The 13183-nt window shown below is 43.6% G+C and overlaps 1 protein-coding gene across 1 annotated transcript in view; it reads left to right on the top strand.

The window, feature by feature from the left end:
- TMEM131 (transmembrane protein 131) overlaps positions 1-13183 on the top strand; it is a 396906-nt gene that overhangs the window by 236879 nt on the left and 146844 nt on the right. Inside the window, 2 exon segments of the mRNA XM_033949394.1 lie at positions 7211-7349; positions 9086-9195. Of these exon segments, the coding sequence (XP_033805285.1) occupies positions 7211-7349; positions 9086-9195 (249 nt within the window).

Below are 13183 nucleotides of genomic sequence, written 5' to 3'. Positions count from 1 at the left end.
GGATAGATTTCAACCTGGATGGGATGGTAAGGCAGCGTTCTGAAACAGAGAAGGTTCGTGTGGGGTGATTAGGTGAGTAAAGTAAAATGGAATCCTATGGTAAAGAATTTTATAAGTCAAAGTTAGAATTTTTGATGGAGATGATCATTTAATCAGGAGCCAATGATAGTGTTTCAAGAGAGGAGTTATATGATTGTGCCAGTGAGCATGAGAGAGTATGTGCACAGATATTTTGAACAGTCTGCAATTTTTTGAGGACAGTGGTTGGAAGACCTGTACAAATATATCAGAGAAAGAAAAACAATAAAAAGCATGTCTCCCTATATTGTGCAAAATATAATATAAAGACAGCAGACATAAATTTCAAAAACAGAAATATTCTAATCGCTACATTACTAATTAACATATACAAAACCTCCTTCCTCAGGTCAAAGTAGTAAGCTGCTTTTATCCCAGGACAAGCAGGCAGCATATTCTTAAAGCATGGGTGACGTCACCGACGGAGCCCCGGTACGGACCTTTTTAACTAGAAAGTTCTAGTTGGCCGCACCGCGCATGCGCGAGTGCCTTCCCGCCCGACGGAGGAGAGCGTGGTCCCCAGTTTCTTCGTTTCCGCGAAGCGAAGAAGACGCATGTGTTTTCAACGGCCGTTGAAAAACTAATTTTTGCCTTCCCGCTCTCGTATTTCTTCACTTTTTTTCCCTTTTTCTTATTGAATTCCCTTTATTTTTGTTTTCAAAAAAAAAAAACCTCGTCGAGTTTTCTTTATTTTTTCAGGCCGGCCCCGGCGGGGCCTGTTGCCACCATACAGGCCTCCGGGTTCGATTTTGCGGAGACCGTGTTTCCATTCATGCCCCCTCAACCGGGATTTAAGAAGTGCCAGTGGTGTGCACGCCCGATCTCCCTCACCGACCCACACAATTGGTGCCTCCAGTGCTTGGGTCCAGAGCATCGGGCTGACACCTGCACCCGCTGTGCTAAGCTTAAAAAGCGTACTTTGAAAAATCGGCAGATCCAACAAAATATTTTGTTTGGTACCGGATCTGCCATGGAACCGGCTGCGACGTCGACGGCACCACAAAAGTCGGCACCGACGACATTGACACCACCGGACCCTTCCTCGGGGTCGTTGGGCCCAGGTAAGCCGGCTAAGAAGCCTCCCACTTCCCTTGAGCGCCCTCCTGCCACAGTTGCGACACCGGCCCTCCCGGCACCGCACCGGCCCCGCAAATGCTCCGCTCCGATCTCGGTGAGTGCCTCATCATCGGCCTCCTCATCGCCGGAGCGTAGAGCGGCACCTATGGTACCGAAGAAGAAAAAAGCGGTACCGGTGCCTCCCCTGGACGACCGCATTGCGGCCATACTCCAAACACAGTTACAGGAGTAGCTGCAACAACAGCTCCAACAACTGTTGCCGGCGTTGCTGGCACCGCACCTTCCAGTACGGGACCGGTCCAAGCCTCACACTATCCCATCGGTGTCGACCCCCTCGGTACCGATTAATACTTCCATGCCGGTGCTCTTGGCAGAAACACCTGCAGTACATACCCGTGATGCTGCCGACCCTGTCCGGTCCCAGGAACGACATCGGTCTTCCTCACCCGGTACAGCCTCGGTGCGCTCAGGCAAATCTCCTTCAAAGACCCGCCATGCTGAGCCCTCCACACCGATGTCCAAACGCACGCACCCCGACATTAGGGACCCAGATTTGTGGGAAGACTCCCCTCACGGTACCGAGGAGGACGCTTCGTCAACCGACGAAGAAACCTCCATGACCGACACCGTCTCCAAACCAGAGCAATCCTCTTTCTCCAAATTCCTTAGGGAGATGTCAGCAGCTCTTTCCATTCCCTTAGAGTCCGACTCTAAAAAGTCTCAGGCTTTCCTCGATGCCCTAGACTTTGAGCAACCTCCCAAAGAATTTCTGAAGTTGCCCGTCCACGACATCTTACGGGAAACTTTCTATAAAAACTGGAAAGCTCCCCTCACAGTTCCTGGAGCCCCTCGTAAATTGGATAGCTTGTACCGGGTTATTCCAATCCCAGGATTTGATAAGCCTCAATTGCCCCACGAGTCCCTCCTGGTGGAATCTACTTTGAAAAAATCTCAGGGTTCCAGTGTATATGCCTCCACCCCTCCTGGCAGAGAGGGAAAAACCATGGATAAATTTGGTAAGCGCCTTTTCCAAAATGCCATGTTAGCCAATAGAGCCAACAACTACACCTTCCACTTCTCCTTCTACATGAAGCATCTGGTGCAACAGCTCTCCTCCTTACAGAAATACCTTCCTGAACGTAAGGTCCCTCTTTTCCAGCAACATATTTCCAGCCTCCTCCAACTCAGGAAATTTATGGTTCGCTCCATCTACGACTCATTTGAGCTGACCTCTCGTGCATCTGCCATGGCGGTGGCCATGCGACATTTGGCATGGCTGAGAGTCTCTGACCTGGACATTAACCACCAGGACCGCCTGGCTAACGCACCTTGTCTGGGTGATGAACTCTTCGGAGAGTCCAAGTGGGACACTCTGATTAAACCTAAAAAGAAGACTCCACCTGCTCGCACCTACAGACAGCAGTCTTCCTACCAGCGCAGGTTCTCGGCCAGACCTCTCAACCCGCCTCAACAGCAGCCTCGCCGACCTCGTCAACAGCATCAATCTCAGGCTCGCTCACAGTCTCACCAACCTGCCAAGCCTCTCCCTCCGTCAAAACCATCTCAGCCCTTTTGACTTTTTCCTCCAGGGCATAGCCAATCTCCCATCATCATTGCCTCTCCCTCAGCCTATCGGAGGTCGCCTCCAAATCTTCCTCAGCCGTTGGGATGTCATCACATCAGACCAATGGGTCCTCAACATCATTCGCCACGGCTACTTTCTCAACTTCCAGACTCTTCCACCAGACAATCCTCCCGTAGAGTCTGCTTCTCACTACTCCTGAGGGAGGTCCAATCCCTCCTTCTCCTCAGTGCCATCGAAGAAGTGCCTCCGGCCCAAAGGGGTCAGGAATTCTACTCCCGCTACTTCCTGGTTCCCAAGAAGACAGGAGACCTTCGTCCCATCCTCGATCTCAGGGACCTCAACAAGTGTCTGGTCAAGGAGAAGTTCAGAATGCTCTCCCTTGCCACGCTTTACCCTCTTCTCTCTCAACACGACTGGCTATGTTCCCTGGACCTCAAAGAGGCCTACACTCACATCCCAATCAATCCGACTTCACGTCGCTACCTACGGTTTCAGATACAGCACCGTCACTATCAGTACAAAGTGCTACCTTTTGGCCTCGCTTTATCGCCCAGGGTGTTCACCAAGTGCCTTATTGTGGTGGCGGCCTTCCTCAGGTCTCACAACCTCCAGGTGTTCCCCTACTTGGACGATTGGTTGGTGAAAGCACCTACGTCTCCACTTGTGCTACAAGCCACTCATCACACCATCTCTCTCCTCCATCTCCTGGGGTTCGAGATCAACTACCCCAAGTCGCATCTGCTTCCCACACAGCGACTTCAGTTCATTGGAGCAGTTCTCGACACCACACTAATGAGGGCGTTTCTCCCCTCCGACCGTCAACGGACCCTGCTCCACCTCTGTCGTCAGGTGCTCCTTCATCACTCCATTCCTGCCCGACAGATGATGGTCCTCCTGGGCCACATGGCTTCGACGGTCCATGTGCTTCCTCTGGCGCGACTCCACCTCAGGACACCTCAATGGACTCTTGCCAACCAATGGTCACAGACCACGGATCTTCTTTCTCATCCCATCTCTGTGACATCGTCTCTTCAGCAATCTCCTCAATGGTGGTTGAACTCCTCAAATCTTTCCAGGGGTCTACTCTTTCATCTACCCCCTCACTCCATGATCGTAACCACGGATGCCTCCCCCTAAGCGTGGGGAGCTCACCTGGGAGATCTACGCACCCAGGGACTCTGGACCCCTCAGGAGCGTCAACATCACATCAATTTCCTGGAACTCAGAGCCATGTTCTATGCTCTCAAGGCCTTCCAGCACCTTCTCTGCCCTCAGGTTTTTCTCCTGTGCACAGACAATCAAGTCGCCATGTACTACATAAACAAGCAAGGCGGCACCGGATCTCGCCTCCTTTGTCAGGAGGCTCTCCGCATCTGGACCTGGGCCACGGCCCGCAATCTCTTCCTCAAGGCTGTCTACATCCAGGGCGAACAGAACTCCCTGGCCGACAATCTCAGCCGCATCCTTCAACCTCACGAGTGGACTCTGGACCCTTCAACACTCCACTTCATCTTTGCTCGCTGGGGCACTCCGCAGGTGGACCTCTTTGCAGCACCTCACAACCATCAGCTGCCCCAGTTCTGTTCCAGACTCTTCTCTCCTCATCGTCTGACCCCAGATGCATTCCTGCTCGACTGGACGGATCGGTTCCTCTATGCCTTTCCTCCACTACCTCTGATGTTGTGGACGTTATCCAAACTCCGCAGGGACAGGGCCATCATGATTCTCATCGCTCCTCGGTGGCCTCGCCAACACTGGTTCTCCCTCCTGCTTCAGCTCAGCTCCAGGGAGCCCATTCCTCTTCCTGTGTTTCCTACTCTACTTACGCAGAAACCTCAGTCTCTACTGCATCCCAATCTGTCTTCGCTCCACCTGACAGCTTGGTTTCTCTCGGGCTGACCTCTCCAGACAATCTTTCTCAGCCTGTCCGTCGCATTTTGGATGCCTCCAGGAAACCGGCCACCCTCCAATGTTACCATCAGAAGTGGACCAGGTTCTCCTCTTGGTATCTACTGCGTCATCACGATCCCACCTCATTAGCGGTGGAAACTGTACTGGACTATTTGCTCTCTCTGTCCGATGCTGGCCTCAAGTCTACCTCAATCAGAGTCCACCTCAGTGCCATCACTGCGTTTCATGAGCCTATCCTCGGAAAACCTCTCACGGCTCATCCACTGGTTTCCCGGTTCATGAGAGGCCTCTTCAATGTCAAACTGCCTCTGAAGTCTCCTCCTGTCGTCTGGGACCTGAATGGAAACCCCCTTTTGAGCCTCTTGCCACAACTTCGCTCAAACTTCTAACCTGGAAGGTGCTTTTCCTCATTGCCATCACCTCTGCCAGGAGGGTTAGTGAGATGCATGCACTGGTCGCCGATCCACCGTTCACTGTTTTTCACCATGACAAGGTGGTTCTGCGTACCCATCCTAAATTCCTTCCCAAGGTGGTCTCGGCTTTTCACCTCAACCAGTCCATTGTGTTGCCTGTCTTTTTCCCTAAACCCCATTCTCATCCTGGGGAACAGGCGTTGCACATGCTGGATTGTAAGCGTGCCCTTGCATACTACCTTGACCGTACCAGGGCTCACCGCTCTTCCCCTCAGCTCTTTCTGACCTTAGATCCTAACCGTCTAGGTCGTCCTGTCTCTAAACGGACGCTTTCCAACTGGCTTGCTGCCTGTATCGCGTTCTGTTATGCTCGGGCCGGTCTCTCACTGGAAGGTGCTGTCACGGCCCACAGGGTCAGAGCTATGGCTGCTTCTGTGGCTTTCCTCCGTTCCACGCCCATCGAGGAAATCTGCAAGGCTGCCACTTGGTCCTCAGTTCACACGTTCACTACTCACTACTGTCTGGATGCCTTCTCCAGACGGGATGGACACTTCAGCCAATCTGTGTTACAAAATTTATTTTCCTAATGGCCAACCATCCCTCCTCCCTCTCTGTTAGCTTGGAGGTCACCCATGCGTTAAGAATATGCTGCCTGCTTGTCCTGGGATAAAGCACAGTTACTTACCGTAACAGGTGTTATCCAGGGACAGCAGGCAGATATTCTTACGTCCCACCCTCCTCCCCGGGTTGGCTTCTTAGCTGGCTTATCTTAACTGGGGACCACGCTCTCCTCCGTCGGGCGGGAAGGCACTCGCGCATGCGCGGTGCAGCCAACTAGAATTTTCTAGTTAAAAAGGTCCGTACCGGGGCTCCGTCGGTGATGTCACCCATGCGTTAAGAATATCTGCCTGCTGTCCCTGGATAACACCTGTTACGGTAAGTAACTGTGCTTTATAGTATTTTGTCCTGATCTGAGGGAGGAGGATTTGGTCTCAGACAGTTGGTCAAAAATGTCAACTGTATTACAATTAGTCCAATAAAAAAAAAATCACAGCAGAACTTGGCCTGGTCTGTCATACTCATCTTTCCAAGTCACTTGAATGTCCCGCTTACAAATACTGTATAAACAGCTTGCCTATAAGTTCTATGGTTTTTAATGACATTTTTATTGTTTTGTTTCATTATAAGACATATTTGCATCAAAATTCAATTAACTTGAAATCTTCAGGCAACTTGGTTTCCAGTATCAAATTAGGAATTGAAATTTAAAGGATTATATAGATAAGATGTTTCCATTTGATTTAAAAAAATGATGGTGCAGAGTAAATATCGATGAAATGTTTTAAATTGGAATTTCATTTTTCCATCCAAGATCTGCCTTCTCTTTCTCTCCCCCCTTCCCATCAAGCATCTGTCCTCTTTCTTTCTCACCCTTCCATCAGGCATCTGCCCCCTCTATCCAGCATCTCCCCTCTTTTTTTTTCCTCCTTCATCACTATCTCCCTCCTGTCTTACTCTCCCACCTACCATTCAGTGCCCCCTCTTCAATCAACAGCTCCATCCCCTCTCTGTCTCTCACACCCCCATCCCGTACACCCTAGCCACTTTGGCTGCTTCTCTTGCAGCAGCAAGAGTAGATAGGCAACTAAAATCTCCAGTACTGAAATTTTTTGCATGCAGTTTTTAATTTCAAAACTCTTGTCAAAGATTCATATCTGTTGTGGTTACTTCCAGAGTTGAACTTTTATCTTTCATTCTTTATTACTTAATAGATTTTAAATCATGTAGCATTACTTCTCTTTCCTCTTCCCCTCTTGAAGTCAGTCAATTTGTACCTTTGCTTAATCTTTTGTAAACCGCATAGAACTTCACAGTATTGCGTTATATAAGCTGTTATTATTATTATTATTATTATTAAATATTAGTATGCTACATCATAGCAAGTTATTAAACATAACAAGTCAAAGCTAGAATATAATGGTGGGTTAATTTTCTTTTACTATATATCCCAAGTCAGGTGAAAGACAGAAATTAGTGATTGATTGTTTTCTTAGTAACCCATTTCTACTACTATAGTATGTCATGTTAGAGAATTAGTTTTGCACATTTTTATTCTAACACCATTGTTCCTGTGTATTTTTCCTAGCCTCAATGCTAAATTTGAGGTAGACACTGACCTCCAGAAAGATGTGATAGCTGAAATCACAGCAGAGCTGGCCTGGCCTTCCATACTTATCTCTCCGCGTCGCTTGAATTTCCCACTTACAAATGTAAACAGCTCATCTGTAAGTGTTATAGTTCTTATTAAACTTTTATTGTCCTATCCCATTATAGCAACAGAATTTAAGGATCCTAAAAGTTTTGGGCAGACTTGGTTTTGGTGTCAAATTAGGAACTGAAATTAAAAGGATTATAAAGATAATGAAAATTTTTTTTCATGTTTATAAAAATGATGCTGCAGAGTAGTGAAATGTCTTAAATTGGATTTTCATTTGTTTCATGCTCTCTGTGTCTCTATTATTTTGTTCCCAAATATGTGACTTTCATGATTTAATTTTGATGTAATCCACCTTTAAAACGAAATGAGAAGGAACTATTCTATTTTTATTTATTTTTCATATTTGCATGCTGCTTTGTGTAAACTGCTTTGAGTGCGGTTGTCTGTGGAAAAACTGATCAAAATTGAAAATCTTCCCACCCTAGCGCTAGAAAGGAGAGAAGAGGTGCAACAGACTCCACTAATAAACAAATAATTATAATCAAACCTAAATTAATTTGTGAAAAGGGCAGGACCTCAGTCAACACAGCAGCCTGAGGACACCTGCTCCTAGGCAAGCTGCCACAATAATAACCCAAAAGGGTATCAACTGTGCAACATCCCAGGACCTTGCCCAGTTTTTTGTGTATAACAGTGCTTAACAATAAGTGCACAACAAAAATGTGCTATAAGACAGTCTGTTGCCCCACTCCTTTAAAGAGCAGGGAGTACAGCAACCAAAATACAAATGAAAAGCCTATGGCAAAATACACAGTATTTATCTGCTGAGTGCAGTGGGAAAAGGATGCTGAGAAGCAAGTTCCAAGCTGAAATTCCATTACACGCAGCGGACTGCTCATTTATTACACGCATTTTTATGGAATTTCAGCTTGGGACTAGCATAACATTGGCCAGCTTCCAATCTTCAGGTACTACAGACAATTTTAACAATAGGTTTCAGATCACTAACAACAGATCAGCAATTTCATATTTGAGCTCTTTCAATACTCTGGGATGTATACCATCCAGTCCAGGTGACTTATTACTCTTTAACTTGTCGATTTGGCTTAGTACAGTTCAGGTAGATTTCTTACATCTTCTTCCATAAAGACCGAAGCAAATAATTCAATCAGTGTCTGTGCTATGGCCTTTGCCTTCCATTTGATGTTCAAGGAGTAAAAGGTGCGCTCAGGGAGAATGTGAATTTTTCACCATGGTCACAGGGTGCAGATCCTGGCAGGGCGCTTGAATATTAAGCCGCCTGACTTATATTCGAGTCAACCATTTTTCCTCCTTTTTGGGGAAAAATGGGGGGTTCAACTTATATTCTGATTGACTTATATTTGAGCATATATGGTATATCTCACAACTTAGATGGCCAAAGTAGACTTGGCCTGGTTTTGTTCTTAGGGGCTCATGGTTTATGGCAGATGTTTTTAGGAGGAGAGCCAGTGCTGCCTCTTATCTTTGTTAAGAAAAATCCAAACAGCTTAAATTGTCTTCTAGATATTCCAGAGCATACAAATATTCATAAATTATGTAACAAGATAAAACTGAAATGTCTGGTTATTTATTACAGATAAAGTGCTGCTCTAAATACTCTTAACATTTTGTTTACACTTCTGAAAAGTTGACCTTGTTGGTGGCTCTAAATTATCAGCGAGAATTATATTGGAATTTGCCATTCCTCAGGCTTTTGTATTGAACAAACCAGTAGTGCACTGAAACTTACTGTAATATAAAGAAATATTTTTGTTTTCTTAGGAGGAAGAATTTTTTTTAGAAAACCCTGCAGATGGACCTGTCTATGTTCAGCTTCTTCCTTTAGCTCTATTCTCCAACCCTTCACTATTGGCTGACAAATTAATAGCAAGGTAAGCTCTGTTTGAGTAATTCTGCTTTGCAGAGTAGCAGCAAATTTGTCATAGTAAAAGAAAGTGATGCTCATTTACTTATTTCTGCATTTCTGTATTTACTCCAAATAGTGTTCAATAATTAACATGATTTCACAGAACATCATATAAATCTTATCTTAACTCTAAAACCCACACGCACACATCCAACCCAGAACCATTCATACTAAGACTACCTACCTAACAACCTCCAACTTGTCTCTCACATACACAGCAAAACAAATAGGCTGTTAGTTCTCTGAAACAAACAAACAAAAAAAATCAGACCCCCCCCTATAATTCTATAGCGAAGTGTTCTACAATTAAGGTGACCTAATGGAAAAACCTTAGTCCATATTTACTTATTTATTGCTCATTTATTACACGCATTTTTATGGAATTTCAGCTTGGGACTAGCATAGCATTGGCCAGCTTCCAATCTTCAGGTACTACAGACAATTTTAACGATAGGTTCAGATTCATAGATTTTAGAAACCATACATGGTTTGAAAGTAGAAGCAAGTAGTGCAGGTATTATGTGGTGTCTCATCTACCATATGTAGAAACACACAAAGTGGAGTCTCGATAGTATTTCAATCGTGGTAATTGAGAGTACTAAAAGTCTTTGAGTAAAGTCTCTGTCATAAGTCTATTCTTGAAAATTAGGCTTTATTGATAAGACCCTTTATTGACGTGACCCGACACAGGCCATGTTTCGGCTATGCAGAACCTTCTTCAGGGGTTGTGTGACCAACAAGCAACAAATAAAACATAATGTAAAATAAATATTCTTCCCTCCCTCACTATTCCACTGGTTGGATCCTAAATAGCTATTCTTATTATCAGTAACAATTTTGTTGTTGTTTGAACAACAACTCTACTATTTCCAATCCAAACCTTAGTCTTGTATACCGAGTCATCTCGACTATAGGGCTCGATCCAGTTCACAGAAAGTTAACTAAAGGGCAAGGAAAGCGAATAGTTGGACAAGCAAGTCATCAATTGCAATCCCTTATTTGTCAGTTAAAATTTCTGAAATAGATAAGTCTTTTAAAGTTTTCTGAAAAATTATCATAGAAGGAAGGAGTCTAATTTCTGTAAGAAGATCATTCCAAATTTTTACAAGAGAAAATGCCAAAGAGAACATAAGAATAGCCTTACTGGTTCAGACCAATGGTCTATCAAGCCCAGTAGCCCGTTCTCACGGTGGCCAATCCAGGTCACTAGTACCTGGCCAAAACCCAAGGTGTAGCAATATTACATGCTATATTACATGCTACTGATACTAGGCAAGCAATGGCTTCCCCCGTGTCTTTCTCAATAACAGACTATGAACTTTTCCTCCAGGAACTTGTCCAAACCATTCTTAAAACCAGCTATGCTATCTGCCTGTACCACAACCCCTGATAATGCGTTCCAGAGCTTAATTATTCTCCGAGTGAAAAAAAATTTCCTGTTACTGATTTTAAAAGTACTTCCCTGTAACTTCGAGTGCCCCCTAGTCTTTGTAATTTTTGACGGAGTGAAAAATCGATCCACTTGTACCCGCTCTACTCAACTCAGTATTTTGTGATAGATCCTACCTAAAGCTTTGATTCCCCTAATAGAATGGAAGGCTAATTTAAATTTGTGAATTCCCCTAGACTGTTGGGAGTTAAATGAAAAAATAATCAATGGAGAAAAAATCCCATATAGGATTTTAAATATAATTCTGGCACATTTGAATTGGACTCTCCAATAAACCGGAAGCCAATGCAAGGCTTTCAACGAAGGAGTAACATGATCATATTTACTCTTACCAAATATTAATTAGTAGCCGGGTTTTGAATAAGTTGCAGCCTCTTCATGTTACACTTGCTTAAACTAATATAGAGAGTTTACATAATCCAAATGAGCCAGTATAATAGCCTGAACCAAAACAGCAAAATGTTGCTGATGGAAAAATGGTGAACCCTTCTCAACATCTGAAGACTAAAGAAACATTTTTTCGTTATATTATTAATCTGATTAGAAAAAGAAAGTGGATGAGAATTCAATCTTCAAAGTATCACCAGAATTTAACCACAAGAAAGATAGTAATCTGTGCTATTTGGGACCAAACGTCAAAAGTTTTGTCTTTGTGGTGTTTAGTTTCATACACACGGAAGAAGCCCAATCTTGAATTCTTGAAATACAAGAATTAATATCTGCTGTTAAATTAGTCAATGAGGGCTTAACTTAGTCAATGAGGGCTCAACTTCAAGTAAGATAAAGATGTCAAGCAGGTAGACTGCAAACTTGGACAGGCTACTTCACTGATGCCGCCAGAGAATCATATAGTATCTTTAGGAAAGAACTAAAAACCACATTGTTTAAGAAATTTATAACCTAACCAGACTTCTCCCCTAAAATCGGAGCCTCCTCCCATCCCAAGGAGTCCGTCTACCCTCTTCTGCCAAAATTTCTATCATTAATTGTTACCAGTTTTTCCCACTGGTGCCCGTCCTTCGTTCAAATGTACCAAGTTAACAACTTACTTCTCATCAACATCTTATGTTATCTTTTTCACCTTCGCAGCCTTGCACCTTTGTAACTCAAAGCGCAATCTCCTTTCTCTTCTCCTACTTATGTTCTGAATATCGTCGACTGTATAATGCTACTCATAGTGAAACCATGTAATACACAGCCCTGTAACTCTCTTGTTACTATCACTAGATGTTCAATGCTATACTCTGTAATTCGCTGTCTGTACAGTTTCTCTTCATTGTAAACCGCCTAGAAGTCGCAAGATTGTTGGCGGTATATAAGAATAAAGTTATTATTATTATTATTATTATAATTAAAGATCGATTCCGAGGAGGATAAATTCAAGTATTTTAACGTCGTCATATATACTGTATATTAAACAATATAGGAGACAAAGGCAAACCCTGAGGTACTCCACAAACAGGAGTCCAAGATGGAGAGAATTTACCCTCAGCATGTACTTGGTAAGATTGTAACTTCAAGAAACCTCTGAATCAATTCAGTACTTTTTGATCTAAGTCAATATTGGTTAACAGTTGAATTAAGATGTCGTGATCAACGACATCAAAAGCCACAGAAAGGTCAAATTGCATCAAGATGGCAATTCGACCTTGAGCCAAAAGATTCGGAATTTTGACTACCAATGAAATAAGAGTCTCAGTATTGAAGTTTGGGCGAAATCCGTGTTGAAATGGGAGAAGAACAGAGAATTTATCCAAATATTCCGAAAGTTGTTTTGAAACAATAGATTCTTATCATATTTGTCAATAGTGATATATTTGCAATAGAACGATAATGAGAGGTTAAAGTTGGGTCTAAATCTAGATTTTTTAACAATGGAGTGAGTATATTCATTCAGTTTTTAGACTGTCCTCCCAAAAGAGCTCAGAACTGGTTACAAATCAACATATATAATCAACAGCAATATAATACAGACACATACTCTTACATAATTTAAATTTAGTTTCCACAGTTGTAGAATATTTAAAGATTCATTCAAATATCAGTTTAAATTTTAAATACACGTTTGCAGACATTTTTTAAAATAAAGAAATAGGTTTTCACAGCTTTCCTGAAATTCAGCGTCCCTACTACGAGGGTCATTTCATAAATAATGCACACTTTTTTTAAAAAAAAAAATTTACATGTTTTATTTTTTTTCAAGTATTTCTTTATAATCCTTCAATATAGTCTCCCTGCTTTGCAATGACTGAGTCCCAACGTCCAGGAAGCTTCATGATTCCATCCAAGACACTGTTTTTGTTCAGTTGCTGAATGGCTCGGGTAATGGCGGAAGAAAGCTCTTCCAGAGATGCAAAACGATGTCCACGCATAGGTTGTTTCAACTTTGGAAAAAGGTTGAGGTCTGGTGGACTAATGTCTGGACTGTAGGGAGCATGAGGTAACAATTTCCAGCTGTATTCGTGTAGTTTTTCAATGATGACATTCCCTATGTACAGGCGAG

The sequence above is a fragment of the Geotrypetes seraphini genome, chromosome 6 (genome assembly GCF_902459505.1).
Source record: "Geotrypetes seraphini chromosome 6, aGeoSer1.1, whole genome shotgun sequence".
Classification (NCBI taxonomy): domain Eukaryota; kingdom Metazoa; phylum Chordata; class Amphibia; order Gymnophiona; family Dermophiidae; genus Geotrypetes; species Geotrypetes seraphini.
This window is presented reverse-complemented; position numbering and strand designations above follow the sequence as displayed.